The sequence below is a fragment of the Gracilinanus agilis genome, chromosome 2 (assembly GCF_016433145.1).
Source record: "Gracilinanus agilis isolate LMUSP501 chromosome 2, AgileGrace, whole genome shotgun sequence".
NCBI classification, from domain to species: domain Eukaryota; kingdom Metazoa; phylum Chordata; class Mammalia; order Didelphimorphia; family Didelphidae; genus Gracilinanus; species Gracilinanus agilis.
In genome coordinates this window covers 26,638,768-26,650,555 of record NC_058131.1, presented here as the reverse complement: position 1 = coordinate 26,650,555, position 11,788 = coordinate 26,638,768, and the positions used below count along the sequence as shown (strand labels likewise).

Sequence of the window (11,788 nt, the reverse complement as noted above, 5' to 3'; positions counted from 1 at the left end):
TCTTTCTTTTCCTTCCTTCCTTCCTTCCTTCCTTCCTTCCTTCCTTCCTTCCTTCCTTCCTTCCTTCCTTCCTTCCTTCCTTCCTTCCTTCCTTCCAACTTCTGTGGGAGGAAGACACATATAAGGGGAGAGGAAGTAGGGAAAAGGTCTCTTTGAGGAGCCTGCAGGAAGTAGCCTGATGGTTTTCTGGTTCCAAGAAAGAAGGCTCACCTATCAAAGTTGTGAGAGAGCCAAGGGTGGACCCTTGGTTTCCTGCTTTGGGGGGAGATGGTTGGAGAGTGAGGCCAGAGTGGGGAGACTATAGGAAGTGGCCTCAGAGGATGAACTTAGTTTTAGTAAAGAGGTCTAAGGCTTTGGCACCAAGTCTGCATAGAAGGCAGGAACCTGGTGATGGGTACCCTTTGGGGTCCATAGGGGCTCCTGAGGGTAAAGTAATGAGATCAACTTCTTTGTGAGGTCCCTATATCTGGTTCTAAAAGCAGGTCCACACCAAGACAGGGAAATCCTGGCATACTTGGCAGTGTGGTGGACACCCAACATGAATGGATTGGCTAGACTTGGGCATCCCTACTGTGTTTCTCAGAGGCTTCCCTCCTGGGGTTTCCTCCTGTGAACATTCTCTAGCACCTGTTCCATCTTCACCCACTCATTCCAACTGTCATGGGTGCCTACTCAGATTCAGAGCTGGAAGGGACCTTAGAAGATCTCCTCATTTTATAGATGGAGAAACTGAGGCCCAGAGAGGTTGTATGACTTGGGTTCATCCATCTAGAGCTTCCAGACACCTCAGTGGCCATCTAGTCCAGCCTCCGAGGCCTTAAGAGCTTATGGAACTGGAGTTCTACAGGTAGTAAGTGGCTGAGCCAGCATTTGAATCTGGATCTCCTGACTCCAAGTCTAGTGTTTGATTCACCACATCATGGGGCCACCCTTTTTGCTGTGAGTCTGAGGTTGTCTCAAGGAAGGCATTGGACTAGACCAGTTGGGTCTCTGTGGCACTGCTTGGTAACCCACCCTCATGGATAGCTTTCCAACCAGAGTGCCAACTTGCATCCTGGAGACGAATGGAGGAGAGCTCTCGGAGGGCTTGTGCTCTTTGGAGACAGATGTGTGCACAGACTCATGTGGGACCTGGCCCAGTCCCCTCTGGGGCTTTCCGGAGGATGTGGGGCTGGTCACGCAGCCTCGGAGCTCGAGGCCACCAGGGAGGAGGAATTTCTTTTTCCCACCAGAGTCTTGGAGACCCTTGTCAGTGGGTGGGACCTTGGGGACCGTTCATCCAAGCTGTTAGTTTTGCCGTGGAAGAAACGGGTCCATAAAGGTTAAATGATTCCTTCAAGTCATGTGGTGAATTTCAGTTAGAATCTGAACCCAAATAGGACCCGGGAAAATTTTCCTTTCTCTTGGGTTTCCTCAGGGACACACGATGGCAGGAAATCTTCCTACTAGGGAGAGCTCTCTTCCAGCAGTGGGATGGGTGGCCCCCTGAGGCAAGCAGAGGCTGGATGACCTGACCACCTGCCTAGTATTTTGTAAGGGGGAATCTTCCTGAGATGTGGGTTACACTAGGTGGTTCCTGAGGCTCCTGCTGCCTCTGAGATTCTGTGAGACGACCCCCATCCTCCTGGAGTTGCCAATCTTATGACTCCCTGGCTTTGTTCCTGGTCTGGTCTGGTAGGGGTGACCCCTTCAGGAGGCTTCTGTCCAGTGGGAGAAATACACACCGACACACAGATACAAAGACCCACAGACCCAGACACACACGTCCCCATTAAGAAATCATGGATAAGGGGCAGCTGGGTGGCTTAGTGGATTGAGAGTCAGGCCCAGAGATGGGAGGTCGTGGGTTTAATTTCGGCTTCAGATACTTCTTAGCTATGTGACCCTGGGCAAGTCATTTGCCTAGCCCTTACAGCTTTTCTGCCTTAGAACCTATACTCAGTATTAGTTCTAGAATGGAAGGTAAAGGTTTAAAAAAAAAAAGAAATTGTGAATAAAGGAAGAATTTATGACCTAAAAAGAGAGCATATTATGAGCTGTAAAATGGATGATGTCGATTACAGTAAATTAAAAAGGTTTTATACAAACAAAACCAATGCAACCAACCTTAGAAGGAAAGTAGAAAGCTGGGAATTTTTTTTTCAAATAAATGGATAACTGAGTTAAATTTATGAAAAAATAGCATTAAAAAACAACATGACAAGTTAGCCTAGTAGAATTAAATAGACAAATGCTAAGGGGCTTAAAGGAACAGATGTATTGTCCAGGGGGTACTGATCAAAGATGGCTCCCTGGAGGAAGGAGGTAGCTTGGAGCTAGTAACTGGAGAAAGGCTTAAACTGGAGTGTAGATTTGAATTAAGGCAGTGTGGTATAGTGGGAGGGATGCTGGGCTTGAGTCAGAGGACCTGGATAGATTCCTGGCCCTGCACTTTATTCCTTGTGTGGCCGTGGAAGGTTTACTTGACCTCTCTGGTCCTCGGTTTCCTCATCTGCAACATGAAACAGCAGAAATCTACCTCTTGGGTTCTTTCCAACTCTAGAAATGATCCTGTTCACTGTTTTCATGATTTGGGGCCAAACACTCCATCCCCCGAGCTGACATGGTTTCCTCACTTAGAAAACAAGTGGGTTTGGTCTTTAAAGACGCTCATCTCTAGGTCTTGTGTGGATGGTCTCAGGAAAGGTCCTTGGGCTCAGTTTCCTCACTTGTAAATTGAGGGGGTTCAGCTTGCTCCCCCTTGCTGGTCCCTTCCCGCGGTGGGTCAGGGATCCAGTGGAAGCCATTCCATTTCTCAGTCTTCTTGTCCATCTCTCCCCCGGCCCCTAAGGTCTATAACCTGACCCAGGAGTTCTTCCAGCGAGGTAAACCAGTCAATGCTGAGAGTCAGAACAGTGTGGGCGTCTTCACCCGAGAAGAAGTGCGGAACCGCATCAAAGCTGACCCTGATGACTCGGAGACCACCAAACGCCTGAAGCTTGCCATGATCCAGCAGTATCTGAAGGTAGAGTGGCAGCTGTGGCCGGGCAGAGGCCACGGCCAGGGAGGGGTTCGAGCCACTATCGGGGGAGGGATCTGGGCCAACTCATGTATTAAGGGGGTTGGACTGGATTATCCCTGAGGGTTTTTCAGGCTTGGAGGAATGATTCTGTGATCTCTGTGGGCTGCTCACTGGGGGGTCCCTGATCAAATGGGGGAGACAGTTCTTCTTTTGGAGAGTCTTTGGCCTGATTTTGGGGAAGAGGAGGTCCTTCCAATCTCCTAGAGGGGCTTTTGTTTACCTCCCCCTCGGACAGGATAGACTGCTGCATTAGAATTGGAAAGGTCCTTCGAGATGATGGGATCTGATCGGATGCCCTTATTTTACAGAGGAGAAAACAGGCCCAGAGACAAGCTGACGTGCCCAATAGATAATCATGCAGCAATTGGGTGGCCTTAGATTTGAATGGCGCTCCTTTGAGCATTCTTTCTGTTGCACCAAATTGCCTCCCATTCCTGGATTCACTCATTCATTAGCTCCTTCTTTGATGCACTGAGCAAACACTGATCACCTCTCAGTTGCTCGCAAGGCTTGCATCAGGCGCCAAGAAAATATACAAACATAAAGCATGGCATCCCTTTGGGAGCTCCTTGGGTCATGTTGGAGGTAGGCTCCAACTTGAGTTGTCCCTCATTCATTTGCTCATTCATTGACTCATTTAACAAACTTTTCTCAAGTCTCTGCTCTATGCAGGGCCCTTTGTGAGGCTTCAGGGCAGCATACAAACATGGAAGACACTGTGGGAGCTCACGGACTCTGGGTGGCCTCCTGGTCTTATGGGAGAGCCAGAAACTTGACTGTCTGGGAAGTTCTCTGACTCTTAGCTAACAAGTCTCTCTAGCCCAGTGGTTCTCAAAGTGGGCGCCACTGCCCCCTGGTGGGTGCTGCAGTGATCCAGGGGAGCGGTGATGACCACAGGTGCATTTCTCTTTCCTATTAATTGCTATTAAAATTTAAAAAAAATTAATTTCCAGGGGGCTAAGGAATATTTTTTCTAGAAAGGGAGCGGTAGGCCAAAAAAGTCTGGGAACCACTGATCTAGCCCCTCATTGTCTCTTCCTCATTCTTTTTTTCTTTCTAAACTCTTACCTTCTGTCTTAGAGTCAATACTGTCCACTGGTTCCAAGGCAGAAGAGCGGTGAGGGCTAGTCAATGGGGGTCCAGTGACTCACCCAGCTAGGAAGTGTCTGAGGCCACATTTGAACCCAGGGCCTCCCATCTCTGGGCTTGGCTCTCAATCCCCGGAGGCACCTCGCTGGCCCTTCTTTCCCTTATTCTGTCTTCCTCTTTCTCCATCAGGTGGAGAGCTGTGAGAGCAGCTCCCACAGCATGGACGAGGTGTCCCTCAGCGCCTTCGGAGAGTGGACAGAGATTCCGGGAGCGCACCACGTCATCCCCTGCGGCTTCATGCGCATCGTCGAACTCCTGGCTCAGGATATCCCAGACCGCGTCATCCAGTTGGGCAAGGCAGTCCGCTGCGTGCACTGGGACCAGGCGTCGGCCCGGCGTGGGGGCCCCCACATCGAGCACCTGGCCGACCACAATAACGAGCCCTCTGACGAAGGCGGGGAGGACCCCGGGGAGGACAGGAGCGAGGGAAGGGACGGAGAGGGAAGCTGGTGGCCGGTGGCCGTGGAGTGCGAGGATTGCGAGGTGATCCCGGCTGACCACGTGATCGTGACCGTGTCCCTGGGCGTCCTGAAGAAGCATCACTCCACCCTCTTCCGGCCCGGGCTGCCCTCCGAGAAGGCGGGAGCCATCCGCCGCCTGGGCATCGGGACCACCGACAAGATCTTCCTGGAGTTCGAGGAGCCCTTCTGGGGGGCCGAATGCAACAGCCTCCAGTTCGTGTGGGAGGACGAGGCTGAGAGTCGGAGCCTCACCTACCCCGAGGAGCTGTGGTACCGCAAGATCTGCGGCTTCGACGTCCTCTACCCGCCGGAACGCTACGGCCACGTGCTCAGCGGCTGGATCTGCGGGGAGGAAGCGCTCGTCATGGAGAAGTGTGACGACGAGGCCGTGGCCGAGATCTGCACCGAGATGCTTCGGAAGTTCACAGGTGGGTGGGAGGGGGCTTCGCATCCCTCATGTGCCGGCCCAGAGAGGCAGAGGGCTATGGACAGATCGCTGAGGGCCCGAGCTCCAAAGTCCCCTCAAACGCTTCTTGTCTGTGCGACCGTGGATAAGTCCCCCCACTTCCCTGGGCCTCAGTTTCTTCACCATAAAACGAGAGAGTTGGACAAGGAGGCTTCTGAAGTTCTGGCAGCATTAGATCTAGGATTCTATGACTTGTCGAGTCATTTCATCTGTAAGGTCCTCAGTTTCCTCTTCTGCAAAATGAAGGGTTTGGACTCATGGTCTCCAAGGTCCTTTCTGGCTCTAAATCTCTGCTGCTGTGATCCCATTGTAGCATTGCCTTCGGGGGCTGCCTGGAGGGTGGGGGCTACCCCAGGGTTCTCTGGAAATTAGAGCTCAGGAGCCCCTGCTGGCATAGCTCACCTTCATAATCAGCCAGTAGATACAATTTACTTAATCGATTAAGAAGCATTTATTAGGCATTTGCTACATGCAACAAAATAGAAATAAAACAAAAGCCACATTGTCCCTGCCCTCAAGGAGTTCCCATTCTGATAAAGAGACAGCAGGAAAATAGATGTAACTAAGAGGAGCTGCTCTGGACAGTAGCCAGGAGGCATTTTCCCCAAATCTTCCACAAATGCATCCTGTGTGAGTGGGAAGATCCTGTGGGGAGGGAGGCTGATCAATGGATTCCTCCCATACCCTATGGCCCCAAGGGCATTTCTCTGGTCGTGTCCTCATGCCACTTCTTGTCTGCCAGGTGGCCGGGGCTGCTCCTCTTCCTGGATTTGCCCAAAGTAGGTAATGAATGACTGAGGCAGGGTCTTCTGACTCCAGAAGCCAGTGTGCTCTCTCTGGTGGGCTGAGCTTAGATTTGGGGCTGCAGGGGACATCTAATACAAGCTTGTTCTTTTGGAGAGGAGAAACCGAGTCCCAGAGACGCCTCGATGCCCACAGTCACCAGGGAGGAAGTGGCAGAGCAGGGATGCCACCTGTGTCTTTCTGAGCCTCCGGTTCTCTTCCCATTGCACCCCGTGGCCTCTGAGCCTGGGTGACTTTCTTCCCAGTCCGTCCTTCCTCAGTGCTTCTTCCCTGACCATCCTGGAGCTGGCCCGTGGCTCCATCCGTGCCTGCGGCTTGGGGAATTTCCTCAGCTTTCAGGCCCTTTGGGGGTTCGGCATCCTCTCAGGATCCACCTCTGACCCTCTTCTCCTCTGTGGATCCCCAACAGGGAACCCTGACATTCCGAAGCCTCGCCGGATCCTCCGCTCCTCCTGGGGCAGCAACCCCCACTTCCGGGGCTCCTACTCCTACACCCAAGTGGGCTCGAGTGGGGCTGATGTGGAGAGACTGGCCAAACCGCTGCCTTACACGGAGAGCTCTAAGACAGCGGTGAGTCAGGCGCCCTCCTGGGTACGGGAGGGAGGGAGGCACCACACAGGAAGCAAAGCATGAGAAAAGCGATCCCCATCAAGATCTGCCTGGGACCCCAGACTCAAAGACGAGCCGTCTAATTAGAGAATGAGCTAAGTGCCAGCAAGAGTCCTCCCCAGTCGGTCACCCGGCATTTATCGGGCACCTACGAGTGCCAAGCTCTATGCTAAGCTCAGGGGGTCCAGAGAAAGGGAAAAGCAGCCCCTGCCCTCCAGGAGCTTCCATTCTAATGAGGGAGGATGGCCTCGTCCGATCTCTCACCCCGGTTTCTCTCCTGGTCTGTGTCCAGCCCATGCAGGTCCTGTTTTCCGGCGAGGCCACGCACCGCAAATACTACTCCACCACCCACGGTGCCCTGCTCTCCGGCCAGCGCGAGGCAGCCCGCCTCATCGAGATGTACCAAGACCTTTTCCATCGTGAGACCTGAGAAATGTCGGGGCTCGCAGAGCCCAGGGCTCGGGACCCTCCTCCCCGGGACCTCTTGGGGCCCCACGGCCCACAGGGGTTACTTTTCCTGATCCTCAGAATTAATTTTTAATCTGTTTTTCTTTCTTTTTTTTTTTTTTTAACATGCAGAAGCCTCCAATGATTTTACCCAGGGCATCCTCTGTAGCTTCCTTCCTTCCTGTACTGTACCTTCTAACAGGGCCGGGGTGGGGATCTGCTTTTAACCCCTTGGACTGATTCTGCGCACCTTCTCATCGGACTTCCTGGTGCCGCTCAGTTTTTCTCTCCTCTCCTTTTCCCCTGCTCTGTATTGTAAGTGCCTTCAATACTTTTGGAATAAAAAAGGTGTCTCAGTCCATGCCTTCATCCATTCCTTCACTGGGCCCTCCGTAAAATGGCCATTAATGACCGCCGTGTATGGCTTTTGGTCTACACGGTCTTCTTTTCGGTCTTCTTTTTTAAAAAAAAAAATCACGTTTAGCTCCTCGGGGAGCCCCAAACTGCTGATCTCGAGAGGCCACTGTGCCTGAGAGCAGCTGCTGGTTGGGGTTCGGGGCTAGTCATGGACCAGGATTAGAGGGGAGGGATGGCTCAAGTTACACATCAGTCTCTTCTCTGTAGAAAGCATGTTTTCTACAGATAAAACATACCTGTCCATCTATGTGTATATAAACATACATACACACACATATATATATCATTTGGAGTGCCCGGGTCTTAGACTAAGGGACCGGCAAGGCTGTCTGCCTTTTGGTGACTTCATTTTATTTTATTTTATTTTTCGGAGAATTTAAGTTAGTTTATTTATTTAATTTAGGATCTGACTTAATTTATTTATTTAATTTAGTTTATTTAATTTAATTAATTTAAGTTTAATTAATTTAAATTTAATTAATTTAATTTTCCATGGTTTCATGGATCATGTTCTTTCCTTCCTCTCTTCCCACCTCCTCCCCTAGCCAACAGGCAATTCCACTGGGTTTTACATGTGTGGTGACTTAATTTTAAATTAAATGAATGAATGAATGTATTCTGAACATAGCAAACTCTCCCTAAAATGGCCGTTTCATAGACGTAGTAGAAGAGAAAAATAATATACATAAAAAAAAAGAAACTAGTCTTTTGCTGGGGTTCAAGAGCAGCCTCCCGTAGAGGCCAGTCGATGGTTAAATGAGGGGTCTTTCTTGGGATGAGCCTTAGATCCAGATTCCACCTGCGCCCTCGTCCCAGTCTATGGCATCCTTCGGCTCACAGACTCGATTGGCAGAGAGGTCGGGGCGGCTTCTAGAATTGTGTTCTACATGCCAGGGCCCCTCCCACTTCCATCACTGGATGAGACTGAACTGGTCACTTCTCCATCCCAAGGGCAGGACCACGGGATGTGGCAGGATCACGGGATGGGGCAGGATCACGGGATGTGGCAGGACCACGGGATGGGGCAGGACCACGGGATGGGGCAGGACCATGGGATGGGGCAGGACCACGGGATGGGGCAGGGCTGGCTTTAGCCCAGCCTTTAGCCTTTTCCCCTGGGCTGTGCTGAAGTCCCCAGGCTAGGTGGGAACTGCAGATGCTGGAGGGGAACTCTGAAGTGGGCGCCCTTTGCAGAGCCACAGGAGGGCAGATTTTGCTGATTTGTGGCAAAAGTCATGCTTCCTCTCCCTCAATTCTCCTTCTAGGGAAGATGTTGCAGGTTCTGAGCCAGAGCAAGGGAAAGCCACCCTCTCTGTCCAGGGAACTTGGGGTACAGAATTCCGGGGTGAGGATGGGCCGGGGTAGGAGCTACCTGAAGGAGAAGTGACTGACCTGCTTGTAGGGATTCCCTAGTCTCATAGGAAAGATAAAACACTTAGGAGCAGTGTGTCCTGGAGTGCTGAACTCTCCATTATCTGTAAAATGGGCGTAATAGACAGCTAGGTAGCACAGGGCATAGAGCGGTAGATTTGGTCTTCGGAAGACCTGTTCAAATCCTAACTCAGACACTTAGTGTGACCCTGGGCAGGTCACGCACCTCTCCAAGCCTCAGTTTCCTCATCTGTAAAACATTTGCCTTTCTGGATGGTGGGGATCCAATGCGAGAACACCTATAAAATGTTGTGCAACCTTGGAGGGCTATTTCAATGTTAGCTATCGTTTTTTGCTACTCGTAATAATTGCCTGGCCTGCCTCCTGGGGTTGGAAGGAAAGTGCTTTGCAAAGCCTCAAAGCTTCATAGAAAAATGAGCAATTATTTTAGAGGGAAATGCAGTCCTGAGCCCTGGGAAGCCTCTAGGCTTTTGGGGGTGGGAGTGGGAAGAGGCAGCCCAAGTCTTTGGGAAGCAGATTGTTCTCGCTCTTGGGTCCCTCAGTCCCACTGAACCTCGTGCCCACGTTCTAGGTTGGGGGCTCAGAGATGTGTTAGCCTCGAGTCAGAACCAAGGCTGTGGGCGCCATCTGCTGTCCCTCACCTGGCATAATCCATCCCTTTTCCATGCTGAGGAAGACAGTCAATCCAGGGTTCCTCAGTCCTCAGACTTCTAGACCATTGGCTGACTATCCCTCCTCCTCCCAGGACAGCACCCCGAGGGGGACCCCCCACCCTGTGGACTTGGGGAGCTTCTTTTTTTTATCCCTTAACTTCTGTGTATTGGCTCCTAGGTGGAAGAGTGGTAAAGGTGGGCAATGGGGGTCAAGTGACTTGCCCAGGGTCACCCAGCTGGGAAGCGTCCAAGGCTGGATTTGAACCCAGAACCTCCCATCTTTAGGCCTGGCTCTCAATCCACTGAGCTACCCAGCTGCCCCATGGGGGCTTCTTTTTTAATTTTAATTTTTTAACTCCAACCTTCCATCTAAGAATCAATACTGTGTATCGGTTCCAAGGCAGAAGGGCAATACGGGCTAAACAATGGAGGTTAAGTGACTTGCCCAGGGTCACCCAGCAAGGAAGTATCTGGGGGCAAATGTGAACCCAGGACCTTCTGTAGTCTCTAGGCTTGGCTCTCAATCTACTGAGCCGCTCTGCTGCCCTACAGGTGTCAATGTGACTGATGAATATCACCTGTGACTCGCCTGGTGGTGGGCTTTTCTGGTCTTAGCTAGACTAGTTGTGGAGCGATGAGCAGAGGGTTCATCGCGGGGCCAGTGCCCCAAACCTTTCCATCAGTTAGATGGTGCCGTGGATAGAGCACTAGCTTTGGAGTCAGGAAGACCTTAAATAAGTCAGGCCTCAAATAAATTGTGTGACCCTGAGCAAGTCACAGAACTCGGGCTTGCCTCAATGTCCTCACCTGTAAAATGGGGACACTAGCATCTACTGGAGAGTTGAGAGGCCCAAATGAGATAATATGTATAAAGTGCTTTGCAGACGTTAAACTTGGCTTTTGTCTTTATTTTGGTGGGATGTTGGAGGAGGACTTCAGGGGCGGCACAGAGATTCAGAGTCACAATCACCAAATCTCTGAATCCGAAGGGACCTTCGACACTGGCCAGTCCCATCCAACACTGAGCAGGAATCCATTCTGGGACCTCCTGGGCAAACGGTCCCTTTGCCTCTGCTGTGAGAGGCAAATCTCCCGAGGCAGCCCATCCCCCTTTTGGATGGCTCGGACCACCCGGGGTTTCCCTCTGACATCAAATCTAGACCCTCCCTCTTGAGAACTGAGATTCCCTGCTCCGGACTCCGCTCCCTGGCACTAAGAGCAAGCCCACTGTTCCTTCTACAGATGGCGGAGTGGGACGAGCTCTGTACCTGGAGTTCATGGCACCCAAACCTCCTAGCCTTGCTTCAGAGACTAAATGAGACAATAAAGCACTTTACATACCTGATGCCAGCTATCATTATCTTTAATATTCATTTAGTGATTGTTAGTGTTATTTATTATATAATGTGAAACATAATAAATTATATATAACATACATTATACAATATTACTGCTTATATTACTATTTCTTATAATATATTACTAATAATATATTACATTATACTAAAATTTAATGTTACTATTGCTTATTAGATAATATGAAACAAATTATATATAACATATACAATATTACTGCTTATATTACTAATAATATACTATATTGTACTAAAATTTAATTGTTACTAATATTTATTATATAATATGAAACAAATTATATATAACATATACAATATTACTGCTTATATTACTAACAATATACTATATTATACTAAAATGTAATTGTTACTATTTTTATTATACAATATGAAACATAATAAATTACATATAACATATATTATACAATATCACTGCTTATATTACTATTATAATATATTACTAATAATATACTATATTATACTAAAATTTAATTGTTACTATTGTTTATTATATAATGAAACATAATAAGTTATATATAACGTATTATACAATATTACTGCTTATATTACTATTTAATATATTATTATCAATATACTATATTATACTAAAATTTAATTGTTACTATTATTTATTATATAATATAAAACATAAATTATGCATAACATACAATATTACTGCTTATATTACTAACAATATACTATATTATACTAAAATTTAATTGTTACTAATATTTATTATATAATATGAAACATATATAACCTATATAATATTACTGCTTATATTACTAATAATATACTATATTATAATAAACTTTAATTGTTACCATTTTTATTATATAATATGAAACATAATAAATTACATATAACATATATTATACAATATTACTGCTTATATTACTATTTATTATAATATATTACTAATAATATACTATGTTATACTAAATTTAATTGTTACTATTGTTTATTATATAATG

General features: G+C 48.3%; 1 protein-coding gene across 1 annotated transcript in view; it reads left to right on the top strand.

Moving 5' to 3' along the window:
- SMOX (spermine oxidase) overlaps positions 1 to 7,079 on the top strand; it is a 17,622-nt gene extending 10,543 nt beyond the window's left edge. The window contains exons 4-7 of the mRNA XM_044663023.1: positions 2,831 to 3,004; positions 4,340 to 5,099; positions 6,351 to 6,511; positions 6,843 to 7,079. Of these exons, the coding sequence (XP_044518958.1) occupies positions 2,831 to 3,004; positions 4,340 to 5,099; positions 6,351 to 6,511; positions 6,843 to 6,980 (1,233 nt within the window). The 3' untranslated portion in view covers positions 6,981 to 7,079. The remainder of the gene's footprint in view (positions 1 to 2,830; positions 3,005 to 4,339; positions 5,100 to 6,350; positions 6,512 to 6,842) is intronic.
- The last annotated feature ends 4,709 nt before the right edge of the window (positions 7,080 to 11,788 follow it).